The 15,978-nt window shown below is 45.9% G+C and overlaps 1 protein-coding gene across 1 annotated transcript in view; it reads right to left on the bottom strand.

Moving 5' to 3' along the window:
• The window catches only part of LAMA5 (laminin subunit alpha 5), a 297,353-nt gene that overhangs the window by 123,519 nt on the left and 157,856 nt on the right, over positions 1-15,978 (bottom strand). The window contains exons 24-35 of the mRNA XM_030212484.1: positions 15,561-15,703; positions 15,371-15,477; positions 13,457-13,610; positions 9,623-9,783; positions 7,712-7,820; positions 6,311-6,408; positions 5,475-5,679; positions 4,930-5,056; positions 3,563-3,702; positions 3,158-3,273; positions 2,648-2,859; positions 2,255-2,459 (exon numbers count right to left, since the gene is read on the bottom strand). Coding sequence (XP_030068344.1) covers positions 2,255-2,459; positions 2,648-2,859; positions 3,158-3,273; positions 3,563-3,702; positions 4,930-5,056; positions 5,475-5,679; positions 6,311-6,408; positions 7,712-7,820; positions 9,623-9,783; positions 13,457-13,610; positions 15,371-15,477; positions 15,561-15,703 — 1,777 coding nt within the window. The remainder of the gene's footprint in view (positions 1-2,254; positions 2,460-2,647; positions 2,860-3,157; positions 3,274-3,562; positions 3,703-4,929; positions 5,057-5,474; positions 5,680-6,310; positions 6,409-7,711; positions 7,821-9,622; positions 9,784-13,456; positions 13,611-15,370; positions 15,478-15,560; positions 15,704-15,978) is intronic.

Below are 15,978 nucleotides of genomic sequence, written 5' to 3'. Positions count from 1 at the left end.
CAACCATCACTGCATACTGCTGCTGGCAACCAGCGTCCAAGGAAGATGAAGGTCATACTTCTGTGACACTGGAGACCAGGGGCTGAGAAAAGACTCCTGTAATGGCCGCATATGAGCCTCTGCCCATGGCACCACTTCCACTGTAATAAACCCCAGAACCTAGATCCTGGCCCGCCTTGACTGAGGAGATGAATCTATTGAGCAGATCAGTAAAAAAATATATAAAAACTTTATTTGTAGTACCATATACCAAATGTTGCCCGACACAGGCCATGTTTCGCCCAGAAGGGCTGCATCAGGGGCTATTGTATAAACCGCTCACAATGCAATGTCTCCAATTCCTCCAGAGCTGTGCTGCTCCGGGTGGAGTGGTCGGCACTTTTTTAAAGTCAGCCGCCTAGAGTGATGAGAGTGACGTCATGGTACACTACTAGGACTGATTGGATAATCAGATTGAAAGTGGGAGGAGCTTGATCTATTTATAGAGTGACGATGGCATTTTTTGTCAGTTACCTGCCGTGTTTTCGACTCAGCAGTCTGGACACAGGAGAAGAACCCCTGATGCAGCTTCGGAGAAATGGGGACTCCCTGTTGGGTTATGTGGACTCAACTTGGTGGTGAATTGGAGCAGCACAGCGCTGGAGGAATTGGAGACACTGGTTTGATCATCAGATAAGTGCTGGGGGGCTGTTGCATCTAAGTTGTAGATCTGAGACGTAGTGGCAATTATGAGATGGGACTGAACATTGCATGAAATTACATTAGATTGATTTTTTGCATTCTGTGTCCTGCATATATGTACAAGTTTGTTACTTGGACTTTTCAGCGAACACTAAAGCATAAAAAAACTGGAGTTTTTTTTCCAGGTAAGATGATGTTATACCGAGCCCACGCCTTATAGCTGAAAATATAGGCTTGCTGGGTGGTATTACTGAGGCCTTTTTTCTCCACTGTTTGGTGACTGGGTAACACTTGAGAGTCAGAGTCACATCGGGTGCATTTATAAATAGTAGTATATTTGCAGCTTTGTAGCTATAATATTGGATTTTCATATATAAATTGGAAACTTTGGTACACTTTGGATATTTGGATGCTGTGCCAAATCTGAATACATGCTGCTGCCGCCCGTTTCCCCCGCATTCCGCGGGATTCCCAGCTTGTGGGCTGGTGGGTCCCACAGCAGGAAAACGCTTAACTGCCTCTGTGGCAGTCACCATTCATCCCGACTGGCACGAGCGCAGCACAACACAGTCCCAAGCATTAAGTCAGGATCCCTTCCCTGTACCAAGCAGAACTTGCAGCCCTCCAAGCGGTTCTGAGTCAAACTTGAGTCGGACTTACCACTGCTTGCTGCTCCCCTCGAGCTCACAGTCTCCACATGTCCTACACCAGATGAGAAAGAATCAGGAAGGATACTCTGTCCCAAGATCTCCAGTAAACCTTCTTTCTTTCTCTTTTTTTTTTCCTTAAGGTTATTGTGCTAGAAAAGGAGTGTTCCACAGGAAACAGTGAAGTGAAGGGAAGGGAAGGGAAGGGAAGGAAGAAGTAAATTCGCGGGTCACCAGAGCTAGGGATCTGAAGACCTCCAGATTCAAGCTATCCGCAAAGCTCAACTGAGGACCAGTTGACCACTGGACCAGGAGCAAATCACTCAGAACCAAATGCTGATAAGTGTGCCCATCCACCCGCTAGAGACAGAAAATACCGAGGAGCTGGACTGGATGTCAAATGTCTCAGTTCAGTTTTCAGTTCTCTATCTCCACCTGCTAGTTGATGGACACAACTATCCCACAGGTTGTGGAATAGTGGGAAGCTATGAAATGGAAGGTGCCAATATACATCTCACAATAACATCACTGGAGCTATCATGGATTGGTTAAAGTGAAACCAATGGCTGCAATTTCTGATTACTTTATAAAGCCTGCTAAGAAAAAGATAAATGGCTCTTAAAATAACCTGCAAAAAAATTACCCTCCACGAATTGAATTTTTAAATGCACGTGTGTAGTTTTTCCAATTTCTCCAATTGCACAAATACTGAGTGCAAGATCTGCAGGAGCTAATTTTCAAAGACAGATTACTGGGGTAGATCCTCTTTGAAACGTTTCTAAAGATACTTGTGCACAAAAATGCACCCCAACTTTGCACCTAGGTGAAGGCAGGCTGGTGGAAAGTGGCCCTTAATGTGTCCTGGTATATAATCCAGGAGCAGTGTCCCCCTACAGGACCAGGTGGTCCATGCATTCAGTACTCACGTGCACTGTCCATTCTCCAAGTCACACCCTGGCTCTATCAGCTCCTGGACTCCCACTCGAGAACAATTACATTCTTCACAGCCAATCAGAGGGTGGCAGCCAAAGGTCTGAGGCTCACAGACTGTGCATTCTGGTTTCACGGTAAGTGGGGGGCAGATACACAGCCCAGTCCCCTCGTCGCATAAGCGTGGGCCACAATCACAAGCTACAAGAGAACATGAATAAAAACATCACAATCAGCTGCACTAATCAGAGAGTACCATGTCTCCCCCCTTCCTCTTAATGCACAGCACTCTGAGGGAACGCACAACAGAAACACCTGAATAAATAAATAGCATACATATGACACTAGGCGTCAGCCTGTGAACGGACAAAGGTGGTGTCTGAACTCACGTCTGCAGCTGGGGAAGCCCCAGTAGCCGGTGCCACAACGAGAGCAGTCATGTCCAATAACGTTTGGTTTGCAGGCACACTGCCCTCCAAAAGTCTCACAGGATGTCCCCAGGGCCCCTGCCTCATGACACTTGCAGGGCTGAGCCCCTTTATTGTAGAACAGGGAGAGCGAGATGGCTGAAGCCTGGCAGAACTTGGAAGATGTCAGAGGGCTGCAAAAGAAAAGGGTGAAGAGGTCACAGCATTTTGTATGATGTAGCTGCTCTTCCTGGTATAACACAGCAAGCCTCAAACAGTCTGCGGAGTTGGTTGGGGGGGTGGGGAGTTGTTTAAAAATAAGAAAACTGCTATTTTTAAAACTGAGATTAAACTGCTTTGGGGGGCCTTGTAGGCGACGATGAACAATAATCTCTGAAACATTATATGTAGTCTCATCTACCATAGGATCTGAGTACATCTGGCCCCTGTAATTAAACTTAGCACTTAAGTGAGCTGTCTTTTAATACTTACTTGATGTAGAAACTGTTGACTCCACAGGTGCTAATAAACTCATAAGATTTGTCCACTGGTTCTTCCATGAGGGAATCTGAGCTATAACTGTCTTCTGGTACAACCAGGATGTAATCCTACAAGAAAAAGAAAGCAAAGAGCCCAGAAGGAATGAACACTGAGTCTTCATGGCAGCCAAGAGACAGTTAACACAAAGTGTCATGGATGCCCCGTTACCAATGGTGGTTATAGGTTGCCGATGGCACTTAGCACTCAAGATATAAACAGGTCACAGATTTTACAAAGTACCAAGTACCGAGGCATGGTGCTCCATCAACAAAAATCCTACGAATCAACTACCAAGAACAGGCAGAACAGGAAAGCCCCATAAGTACTGACGGGGATGTTTACAGGGTCAGCACTCACCAGCCAGAGCCTCCTGCCCTCCGGCACACGCACAGTGACAGAGAGATCGTTATCTGTCAGGTCCAGGATGATCCGGTTCTCTGATACCACCAGGCTCCGGCATCCGTGGCCATGAGGGCAGAAGGATGCATTCACCATGCCTGAAAATAGCAAAAATCAGTCTGTCTTACTGTGTAGAATATCTTAGAGTATCCTATAAACAAAATAACACAAATCAGCCTTGTCTTATTGTGTAGCGTATCATATAAACATGGCTTTTGGTCTTAGGAGTTTATAAATTGTAAATTTGTCACTCAGTTAATTAGGGGTTCTTTGGGAGTACAAAAACTGTATTTATCTGTGTTTTTCTGGTAGAATCAAATACATATATTTGTATAGTTAAGAGGTCATCGGTGTGAATAAGCTGGAAAACACAGAGCAGTGGATCTAAGGCAGCACCTGTTTTACTTTCCTGTTTTTTTTTTTTTTTAGCATCCTAAGTGCTGAAACCTAGAATCAGAATCCCTAATTATAAGCAAGCTAAATAATTAGTCCCTAGATATTTTTTTTTTGTTACATTTGTACCCCACGCTTTCCCACTCATGGCAGGCTCAATGCGGCTTACATGGGGCAATGGAAGGTTAAGTGACTTGCCCAGTGTCACAAGGAGCTGCCTGTGTCTGAGGTGGGAATCAAACCCAGTTCCCCAGGACCAAGGTCCACCACCCTAACCACTAGGCCACTCTTCCACTGTTGCTACTATTGAGATTCTACATGGAATGTTGCTATTCCACTAACAACATTCCATGTAGAAGCCGGTCCTTGCGGACACCAATGTGGCCGCGCAGGCTTCTACATGGAATGTTGCTAGTGGAATAGCAACATTCCATGTAGAATCTCCAATAGTAGCAACATTCCATGTAGAATCTCCAATAGTATCTATTTTATTTTTGTTACATTTGTACCCTGCGCTTTCCCACTCATGGCAGGCTCAATGCGGCTTACATGGGGCAATGCCCAGAGTCACAAGGAGCTGCCTGTGCCTGAAGTGGGAATCGAACTCAGATATTATTGTTCAGTATTTTACTTGCTTCAGAAAGATGAAACCAACTCAGACATGATATAAAGCCATGAATTAGAGCTTTAACATGAGCGCTAAGGCCTGTTAAGGATCCATTCTCTCCCCCCCCCCCCCCTTTTTTTTTCCTATCTTGCTGTGCCAAAGCTGAACCAACCCCTTAATCCTTCACTTCTTTCTTCAAATCCTCACCATTCCTGACCACTTTCTGCTCTAACTCAGCTCTCCTTGATGAAAGAGGCTTTAATCCCTCTCCCTGGCCCATTGACTTGGCTCTATGACATCCAGGCTGCCAGCTTGGTTTTCTCACCTTGCCAGATGCGCCCTCCATTCACCAGCACATCTATCTGGAAGGTGGGGTAGCTGGGCTGATAGTAATGGAGAATGAAGGCATAGCGCCCCAGAGTCTGAATCCGATTACTGTACACCACAGCATTCTGCACAAGAAAAGAGCTGACATTAGAACAATTTAACACCGCCCGGTCACACCTTCACCTATACTCCACCTAAACCTCCCACATTACTGCTCTTACCTTTCCAAATCGACATGAAGCCCCTGCCTCTTAATATCAAACAGACTGACTTTTTATTTCTCCACAGTAAAGGTTTACCGATAATTTATTGTATCTAAGGTCATAGAAGCTGAAACAGGAAGATCGCCGTCACTGCTGTAATTGTGAAGCCACAGAAATAATAAACTCCAGCTAAGTGCTTCTGCTATCAAGAAGACGGTTTTGAAAGGCCTTCCTTTTTTAAATAAGCAACTCAAGCCATCCTGTGAAACCACCATTCACTCCTAAGCAGAGACACCGGATGGTGAATACCTTTCTACCCCTTTTCCAGGACATGACACACCTGAGGAAACTGTAGCATGACCAGTTCCTTTGAGACCACCATAGTAGGAGGTCGAGATGGCTGCTGAGGTGTTGTGTGAGGGTCCACCGGAACGGCTATGAATCCATGGGACAGAGGTATGCTTGCAGGGATAGACCCCATCTGGCCTTCTGTAAGGATGAGAGACTGGGACGGTTTTTGAAACCTTGATGGAATGCAGGAACCGCTGATACAGAATAGATACAGTGGTGTGTAAGTAAGGAACCACAATGCCATGCACGCCGCTGGCCAATCAGACTGCGCTGAGAGTGACCAAACATTCTCACTGCGTTACAAACAAGTTCACAGTTCATATTATCCTTCCTACAAAGTATGCCAGCAGTGCTGCTCTTCGGCTAATTGTGAAACCATAACACAGAATTAATATTTCACCGCAAAAGCTAGGTCATAATTTCACAAAAAATGCATGCCTCTTCCAATATCTGAAGCAGATTTTCTGTGGCAGAAACACTGATTAGATATTTCTTTAAAATTATATGTATATTCAGCGGTCGTAAATGTTTAAGTGAGGTTACTGAACAAACTCTAAACAGAAAACTGGTTCGTTTAAAATTATACTTGCTACTGGCATGCCAACACTTGAACAGATAAGCTAGTTGTTCAGCAGCTGAATACATAAGTTTTAGGCATGGGCCCAGAATACCCTTAACCCCACCTCCCTCAAAATGAATACCTTTTGGCAGTTTAGTGAGTTAAATGGCCAGAATTGATTTTAACAAGTCACTTTTATGGTCTGCACCTGCTGTGAACTGCAGAAGTGGTTTGTAAATGTTAACATTCCCTCCGGACTCCATTACCTGCTGGGTGAAAAGGTCCCATGGGTGCTAATGCAGTGAATCTTTGGCTCAGTGAATTCCAGGGTAAATTTGTCATAAGGAATCAGGGTCACTTTGTGCTATGGAAAGAAAAGGAATGGAATGTAAATGAGAAACGAGTCTCACACGGGACAGCAAACAATACAACAATCTTACATTTGTGCTCTTACTAGGAGAGCTCAGGTGAGTTTGGAGGTTAGTGAAAATGACTGGAGACAAGAAGACCTGAAGCTAGCTCTGGACACTGGCTATCATTTTATCTCCTATTTTCTCAGCTAGATTACAGGCCAGGTCGAACTCCAGCTTTTCAAGATATCCACAATGAATATGCATAAGATAGATTTGCATACCAAGGAGTCCATGTATGCAAATTGATCTCATGAATATTCATTGTGGATATCCTGAAAACCTGACTAGGACAGGTTTGGGAATCACTGTTACAGGCTTTCTGGGGACAGGACTCTGTGAACAAGAAAACTACCATTTTACCAGCTATTCAGTCCCATCAGACATTGAACCTTGCAAAATTAAAGAGCCCTAAGCCCTGATCATGACTTGTGTAACTTATGGTTTAAAATTCAGACTTCAGGCCACTCAAGTCAGACATTGAACCTTGCAAAATTAAAGAGCCCTAAGCCCTGATCATGACTTGTGTAACTTATGGTTTAAAATTCAGACTTCAGGCCACTCAAGGAGGAGTCACAGGAATAAAACCCTGGGGAGCTGGGGCAGTTTCAGCCAGTGGCGTACCAAGGGGGGGGGAGGCGGTCTGCCCCGGGTGCACGCCGCTGGGGGGTGCCACGCCGGTCATCATCGTTGGTTTCCATGCTCCCTCTGCCACGGAACAGGTTACTTCCTGTTCCAGGGCAGAGGGAGCATGGAAACCAACGACGCTGACCGGCGCGTGGCACCCCCCCCAGCGGCGTGCACCCGGGGGGGGGGGGGGGGGGGGGTTCTTTCGCCGGGGTGGCGGGTGTCCTTTCGCCGGAGGGGGGGTCGCGCTGCATGGAGGGGGGGCGCTGCACCCGGGGGGGGCGGGGCGCATCGGCGATCCGCACCGGGTGTCAGCGCCCCTCGGAACGCCACTGGTTCCAGCATACCAATTTACCCATATTCTGTCATTTAAAGGTTAAAGCCACTCTCTCTCTCTTTGCTCTCTTGGTTTGAGTTTGAGAGAAAGGCTAGGAGCCCTGGCAGCTCACATGTGCAGTAAAGAGCTCCCTCTCTCCCCAATCCAGCATGTCCTGGCTGTAGCCTCATACAAGCCCATTTCTGCTAATTGTGGAATAACACAAACCAGGGCTGAGCCCAAGTCTGAACATATACAACTCAGTGATTCCTCCTCCCACGCTGTCTTCTCTCCAGTCTTTGCTGGGAGCTTACCAAGAGGAACTGGGCACGCTCTGCAATCACACGTATATTGGCTTCCGTACTGAGTTCAAAAGTTATCAGGCCATTCTGAGAACCCAACGTCACTCCACGGCACAGGAAACTGCAAAGAAAAGCAGCAGCAAGATCAGAGCACAGCCCATTCAGAAAGAGTTAAAGCAGCTCATGTCCAGATGTCCACAAGTGATTTAGACACAACACTGACAACTCTACTTTGTATAGTCAGGGGCTGATGCACAAAGGCACCCGTTAAATACGGGTGCCTGGGGAAAAGTTATCGAGTTGCAAACAGTGACCAATGCACAAAGGAGTTCACATGCAAATGAGATGCAAGAGGTCACGGCAGTCATTTTGGGAGTAGAACTGACATGGGCAGGAATGACTGGGGATCACTCCTGCCCTGACTATACTACCAGACCACCAAGGATTGTAAGGTAGTCTGGTTTGAGTGGAGCTAGTCTTTGCATTTTTTTGTGTGTGTGTTTGTGTGTGTCTTGTGTAATGCGACTGCATGTAATGCACATATGATCTTGCATAGTATCTTATATGGTAAATAGAGTACTCCAAATAAATACTTTTGATATAAAAGTTTCGCAGAAATCCAAGTCTGTAAATTTGTGGTGATAAGATTCTTAGGAATTAGCCTTTATGTAGAGATATGCAGGCTTAATGTGCCCCCATAGCGCCGCTTAGTAAACACAGGCATTAGTGACTGAAGAACATAAAATGGTAACACTTTAACAGTAGTGAAATGTTATCATTGAAAAATGCACTGAACTGTCACATGGTCACACTCCCCCTCCTGTCCTCCCACCCCACCATGCCCACTGCAATCTCCCGATCTCTGCGTTCCCGCGGAATCGGTTCAGAACTGCAGATCTGATCGTAGAAGCGAGGTTTCCTCCTGAGCTGAAAGAGGAAGGTGGTTGGGGCGCCCTGCTACTTCCACTCCCATGAGCAAAAAGTAGTAGTAGCAGCCTTACCGTACTGGGACAGACTGAAGGTCCATCAAGCCTAGTATTCTGTTTCCAGCATTGATCAACCCAAGTCAGGAGATTGGAACTGGATCAGTCAGTATAATCATCTAGAATTCTGAAAAAACCCTAAAAACTCACCTGTTCAAGAAGGCATACCCCACAGTATCTGACATAAATACCGAATAATGAAATATGGCATTTTAATCAAGAAACGGACAGTTTCCAACCCCGACGCATGATCACACCCTAACATTTTGTCTGAATCACCCCAATCTATTTACTGATACGTCTTTACTGTATTTGTCACTGTAATAGTACCCCTATACTGTATTTGTTCACACCGGAGTCTGTAACCACCTCTCCGGAACTATGTAAGCCACTTTGAGCCTACTAATAAGTGGGAAAAGGTGGGATACAAATGTAACAAATAAATAAATCCTATCTGACAGCATTCAGTCAAGGTTTTGTATATCTCATCAGTTGAAAAATGTCAAAAAAATATTAAAAGCAAATAAAAAGAACTTCGAAAGAATATACAAGGATCATGCACAGCGTGCCATTCAGTCTTTTGGGGGCATTTCCATAAGGGGGCATGTACTATAAGCAGTGAACTATGTGGCAAAATACGAAGGTAAATGACTCCTTAGAGAATACACAAGTTGCAAAATATACACCATGACATGATGCAATGTTTCGTCACAGTGGGTGTGCACAGGGGTGGAGCTTGGGCAGAGTAGACATGCAGAGGAGTGGCGTTTGGGCAGAATGTGTACAAGTATGCACACAGATTATAATTTATGTGCACACATAACAAATATTGGCACGGACATTGTATTTTATAAAGACAAGCAAGTACCTTCATACCCTCTTATCCTAGGCACCCTTTTACAGAACTACCCTCTTGGTCCTGTTACAGACTTTTCATTACCTGAAACTGCAAGGGTAAAAGGTGAAGGACCCTTGCTGTACATCCACATTTGGAGAGGTGACAGTGATGCCAGCGCTCTGCACAGCTGCCTCATTGGCATATTCCAGTAAGAGAATATATCGGCCAGGTTCAGGAACAACAAGCCGGAAATGGATGTCCACCTGTAAGTAGAAAATCCAAACACACCTTCAAAAATACCTCAGATTCGGAAATACCCAAAAGATATTCTGAAACTGGTAGCACTGAAGAGTGAACGTACCTCCTACTGGTTCATAGACTTTGGGCTACAAAGTGAGAATTAAGTAGTTTGAGAAATCAATCTTTCATTTCTTCAAAAGAAATTCTAGATTCTTCTCAGTAAATTGAATGTTCAGATAATATACAAAGCTGATAACCCTAGAATAAGTGCAGGATAGATATGAGACAACATTTTCTTACCCCTTGAAATCTGTTCTAGGTGGTCAGTTGAAGACAGTTTGGCTTCCAGCTCAGGTCTTTTCTACTCTAGGGCAGCTGTAGAAGAATCATTCACAGCCTCTAAGGGAGGGAATCTCAGCCACGGCTCAATGGTGACACCTACTGGCTGGAAGTAGAGTGCACATGTACCCAATTCTTGAGGGAGCTCTGATCTGTGGCCAAGGACCTTCAGGTTGGCTAGGGGTAAGGGAGGGAAAATAAAGTAAGGGAAAGTTCTGAAAAGTGGTCAATGAAGGCTCGTGGTACTGTAGCAGGGAGCCCAAAAATTTCAGGAGGAAACTGCCATGCCAATGGCAAAATTTTAATAAATCCTCTGCCAATCCAATTGGTCCTTGCATTTTTCTGGCTGGTAAATAGTTGCACCCCACACTGTCCTTTGTCTCAGAGACTGAGCACCATACATCTGCAGGTGGATTTCTAGATGGTGAAACTTCCATTAGGGAAGGGAATAGAGAAATATGGGAGAGGGCAAACGAAAGTTTTCAACATCCATTAAGCTAAAAACACACCAACTTCTTAAGGTATTTGTATCCTCTAAAAATACAAAGAATTCTAAGCACTCAACTGATTCAGAATATGTTTTTTGGTAGACTGAGATCTTTTCCTGAATCAGCTGAAGATGCTCCAGGTACAGAAGAGGTAGCAAACTAACAGGACCCTCCTCTAAAGAAGGAAACCACATGGTCTCAGGCACATTCTTACATCTGTCCAATAAAAGGTATCGTCATCATCAGAACATCTAAAAATAGGAACCAAGATAAGTAATTTTAAGTCCTTTTGCTAATGTGGATTTTTAGAGGCAGATGCAGCAACCAAACGTAAAAAAATCTAAATCGTTAAAGTCCCTAACGATTTTAAAATAACGAAAAATGCACCAAAAAAAAAAGTCACACATGCTGAGATCGGTATTGAAACGTACAATGTACCAAAGAATCACAATACACATCGTTAATCGGCCCCCAAATCATGCGCAGAGCAGCCAAGCGTTATGTTAGCTGCTCTGCGCATGCCACAAACAGTCAAAATACAGTCAAATCACAAGCACATGGCTCCCAAATCAAATCAAAAATAAAAAAAAAGGGTCGGGAGGGGGCAAGGGCGCTCATCAGGAGCGTCCTGTACGGACGGCCTTGCCCCCCCCCCCCGCTGCTCGCCACTTTCCGCCGCTCCCCCCACCCCGAAAAAGCAAAATGCTAGCTGCCCCGGTCCCCCTCCCTTCCTCACTACTCTGTCACCTCAGCTCCGCCTCCCGACATCCTCCGTCCTGTGCCCCGCCCCCTTTTGGGGTCGTCGCCGCCATTCCCCTCTTCCATCGGGCCCCCCTCCCTCTTACCGGGCCCGTGCAGCGCCTCTCTCCTCTGTCCGAAGGCGCTGCACGGGCAAGAAGACAGCTGATGCCTGCCTTCGCCCAGCTTCGATGGCGCGTCTTTCTCCTGCTGGGCCCGCCCCTGTCTGACGTCAGTAACCTGACGTCAGACAGGGGCGGGCCCAGCAGGAGAAAGCAGGAGAAAGACGCGCCATCGAAGCTGGGCGAAGGCAGGCATCAGCTGTCTTCTTGCCCGTGCAGCGCCTTCGGACAGAGGAGAGAGGCGCTGCACGGGCCCGGTAAGAGGGAGGGGGGGCCCGATGGAAGAGGGGAATGGCGGCGACGACCCCAAAAGGGGGCGGGGCACAGGACGGAGGATGTCGGGAGGCGGAGCTGAGGTGACAGAGTAGTGAGGAAGGGAGGGGGACCGGGGCAGCTAGCATGTGTGGACCTCTCTCATCTCTGGACAACTTGTAGAGAACAAGAGATATGCAAGAAGCACCATACAAGGTTACAGTCGTTATCTGAGCCATTACTTCACACTGACTAAACATCTCAGAAACCTCATGCGGGCCTCTGGAATAGTGGGAAGGACTAATGGAAAGAAAATTATCATCAGGTAAGACCCAATTTCTCCTTCCATTATGTAGCTTCCCACTATTCCAGAACCTATGGGATGTTCAAGAGCAATCCCTAGCATGTTTGGGATCCTGGTGCCACTGCCCTGAAGACTGAAGTCCCAAAACTGGCTTCTGAGCATGGTGCCACATCTACCCTTTAGTGCTTGGCAAAGGCAGGCAGCGACCACGTCACCGCCTTTCAAATCTCTGCCTGAGACAGTAAAGTAATCACCCAGGATGTTGTTGTACTCCTTGTAGAATGAGCCCACAAGGCCTGAGGAGCCTGCTTCCTGCAAGCAAATAAGCTGACGTGAGAGTCTCCTTCAGCCATCTAGCAACTGTGGGCTTGGAAGACAAGAGGCCAAGCCCCTGTTTCCCAAAAAGCACAACCAGTCTGTCCAATTTGCGAAAGTCATTCATGACTTCCAGGTATCTAATGAGTACGCATATCAAGAAGCTACACGAAAGAATGTTGAGCCTCTTTGTCCTCTCTGTGAAAGGACGGAAACTCCACAGATTGGTTGAGATGAAATGCTGATACCACTTTTGGAAGAAAGGAAAGAACCGTGTGCAGGGAGACCCCTGTCTCCGAAAAGCAAAGAAAGGGATCCTGACGAAAGAGAACCTGAAGCTCCGAAACCTTACATGCCAAAGCAAAAACCACCAGGAACGCTATCTTTAGCGTAAGATCTTCAAGGAGGCCTTCTTGGCTCAAAAAAAGCCTTCTAAAGAGCCCAAAGGACAAAATTAATTTCCAATCTGGACATGGTGTATGAAAGGGAGGCTGCATGCGGCCTGCTCCCCGCAAGAAACGAATGATATCTGGGTAAGCTGCAAAAGACTTCTTCCGTAGTCAGCCTCAAAAACAGGCCAAAGCTGCAACCTGAACTTTTAGAGAACCCAACACCAATCCATTTTGAAGACCTGCCTGGAGAAACGCTAGGATGTGAACGATCTGAACAGAGAAGGCAGGAAGTCCGCACTCAGAACACCAGCCCTCGAATGTCCTCCACACCCTCACATACACCATGGAGGTAGAGCATTTCTGAGCCTGAAGCAAGGTAGCAATGACCTTTTTGTCTCAATTGACCTCTTTCAATTGCCAAGCATACCATGGCCTCCGCAGCCAATCAAGGCTACGAGAATTATTCGATCCTGTTGCATAGACGTGGGGGTGGGGGGGGGGGGGTCCATGGGAAAGTGGGCCTATCCTTTGAACTTGTGCCAATGTTTCACTGGATGCTCCTCCCAGCTTTACTTAACCTCACCTTGAAGATCCTGTGTGGGTTTACTTACATATAAGAACAAAGAAAAACTAGAATACTTTTCACTTAGACTTCCAGAACTAAACTGCTGGATAAATGGTAACATGCTTAGATCTAGCACCCAGCTGACACCCTTCCTGTGCCCCCCTGTTATGGGCATACTTACATCACTGCCACTGCAGGCAATCATTAGGGGGTGTCTAGGGGTTAGCCGCTCCGTCTGACAGGGCCTGGGGAGGCTGTTGTCCAGTCTGCACATTCCGTCACTCCCTGAGGCAGAAGGAAAACCATCTACAGGCAGAAACTGGTACATAAGGCAGCTGGGGGGAGAAAACCACAGGCAAAATGAGAGATGTCAGGTGCTGCCGAGAGTCATTTACTGTACCGTAGAATGACTGTGAATTATCCTGTTCAGCAATCGGTTAGCTTCACTGTGACAGTAATATTCTTGCTCACTAAGGGGCAAAGTTATGAACATGGGCTACCATTAAGACGTGCTATTTTACCACAAGTTGTGCTATTTTAGCAAAGGGTCTCGTTGCATAAAATGACGGTAGCCCATTTTGGTAACTGCCCCCCTAAATGTGCAAATTTGTATGTCATTTCTACAACCTTGTTTTATGAAGGGACCTTCAATGTGGACACATGGTTGGATTTAACAAAATGGTATAAAAGAAGATGCATAACTTAAAAACCAGGGAGTCGATATTTGAAGAACTTTAACTGGCCAGAAATGGCTCCTGGCTAATTAAATTGCCTATGCAAAGCTATCTGCTACTTTACCGGTTTGGGCCACTGAATATCGGCGCTGACCGCTAAACTGAGAGCCGGGCGTTTTGTGGGTAGTTCGGGAATGGAGCTGGCACTTCCACCTAAGTTAAGCTGCCAAATTGGACCACATAAAACGTAGTCCTATATTTACGTGGTGTCACTTAGGCAGCTAAGTGCTGAATATTGCACTTAATCGCATAAGTGATAACCAGCCACATAAATCTGGATATTCAGTGCTGGTGCCCAGACATGGCCCAGCACTGACTATCTGGGAATAATGCCATAAGAACATAAGTGTTTGCCATACTGGGACAGTCCAAAGGGCCATCAAGACCAGCATCCTGTTTCCAACAATGGCCAATCCAGGTTACAAATACCTGACAAGATCCCAAAACTGTAAAATACTTTTTAGGCTGCTTATCCTAGAAATAAGCAATGGACTTTCTCAAGTCCATGTTAGTAATGGCTTATGGATTTTCTTTTAGGAAGTTATCCAAACCTTTTTTAAACCCTGCTTAGCTAACTGCTTTTACCACATTTTCTGGCAAAACATGTCAGAGTTTAATTACATGTTGAGTGAAGAAATATTTTCTCTGATTTGTTTAAAATTTACTACTTTGTAGCTTCATTGCGTGCCCCCTAGTCCTCGTACTTTTGGAAAGAGTAAACAAGTGTTTCACATCTACCAGTTCCACTCCACTCATTATCTTATAGACCTCTCTCCCCTCAGCCATCTTTTCTCCAAGCTGAAGAGCCCTAGCCGCTTCAGCCTTTCCTCTTAGGATAGTTGTCCCATCCCCTTTATCAAAAATGCTCAACACCACCAGCTGAATTTCTACCCCCATATTTATGTAGCACCTTGCAGCTACACAGTAGCTCATTGTTTGAGGAAAGAAAAATGGCATCTCTCCCTTAAGGTGTTTATGGCAGTCGTAAATCTCTACTCAGTAATTCTGTGCTCTCCCACCCAGTGTTTCAGGGTTTAGGGTCCATCTCGATCACCTGAGTATTCTTTTCTTTGCAGTGTTGTTTGGAGAACTTCTCCCACTATGACCCCTCTCTGCCCTGGAATCCTGCACCATGTCCACAGCTCCATTACAGATTTCCTTATAGGCATATTTTCAAAGCACTTAGCCTCCCAAAGTTCCATACGTTTCTATGGAACTTTGGGAGGCTAAGTGCTTTGAAAATAAGCCCCCTAGTCTCCCAAGACAGTCTCTTCTTGTGTCCACTTTCAGTTTACAGAGCTTGCTCGAGGACATTTGCAGAATCACACTACACTCAGTAATTAGAAGACGGGGTTTCTTACTTTTGATTGCTTTGGTCGGGGTTCAGGGTGTATGTACAGGGTTCGGTGATCTTCAGCTGTAGAATGGGGGCCTCATAATAAGCACTGGGGAGCAAAACCAGATAATCCTGTAGAGAAAGAGGGAGGGAGATCAGCTGAGAACATAAGGTTTTGCCCCCAGTGCTGGAGAGTATGTATACACGGCACTTACCAACAGTATGCCCTCAGCTTCAATGACCAGAAACCATGTGTTGGGGTTCAGAACAAAGGGTCCCCCGTAGCTGCTTTGAGGGACAGTAACGAACGTTGGCTCCATGCTGGGAGCAAAGACAACCTGCTTGGTCTGTTCAGAACCTACAACAAGAACAGGGGGGGGAAAACAAATTAATTACTCTGTGTCAAAGGAAAAAAAATTCCCAACAGTTTAAGACAGAACAAGAGATTCAGTGACCCTCTTCTCCATCCTATTCCCAATGAGCAGACATCAACCTTACAGCGCTGCGTATGTCTAGTAGCACTACAGAAATGATAAGTAGTAGTAGTAGTAATAGTAGTAACCTTATTATGAAACCACCTTCGTGCTGGCCCATGGCTCTGCTGTGGAGCAGAAGGATCTAGGTATGGATCTT

This window comes from Microcaecilia unicolor, chromosome 8, assembly GCF_901765095.1.
Source record: "Microcaecilia unicolor chromosome 8, aMicUni1.1, whole genome shotgun sequence".
In the NCBI taxonomy this organism is placed as follows: Eukaryota; Metazoa; Chordata; class Amphibia; order Gymnophiona; family Siphonopidae; genus Microcaecilia; species Microcaecilia unicolor.
This window is presented reverse-complemented; position numbering and strand designations above follow the sequence as displayed.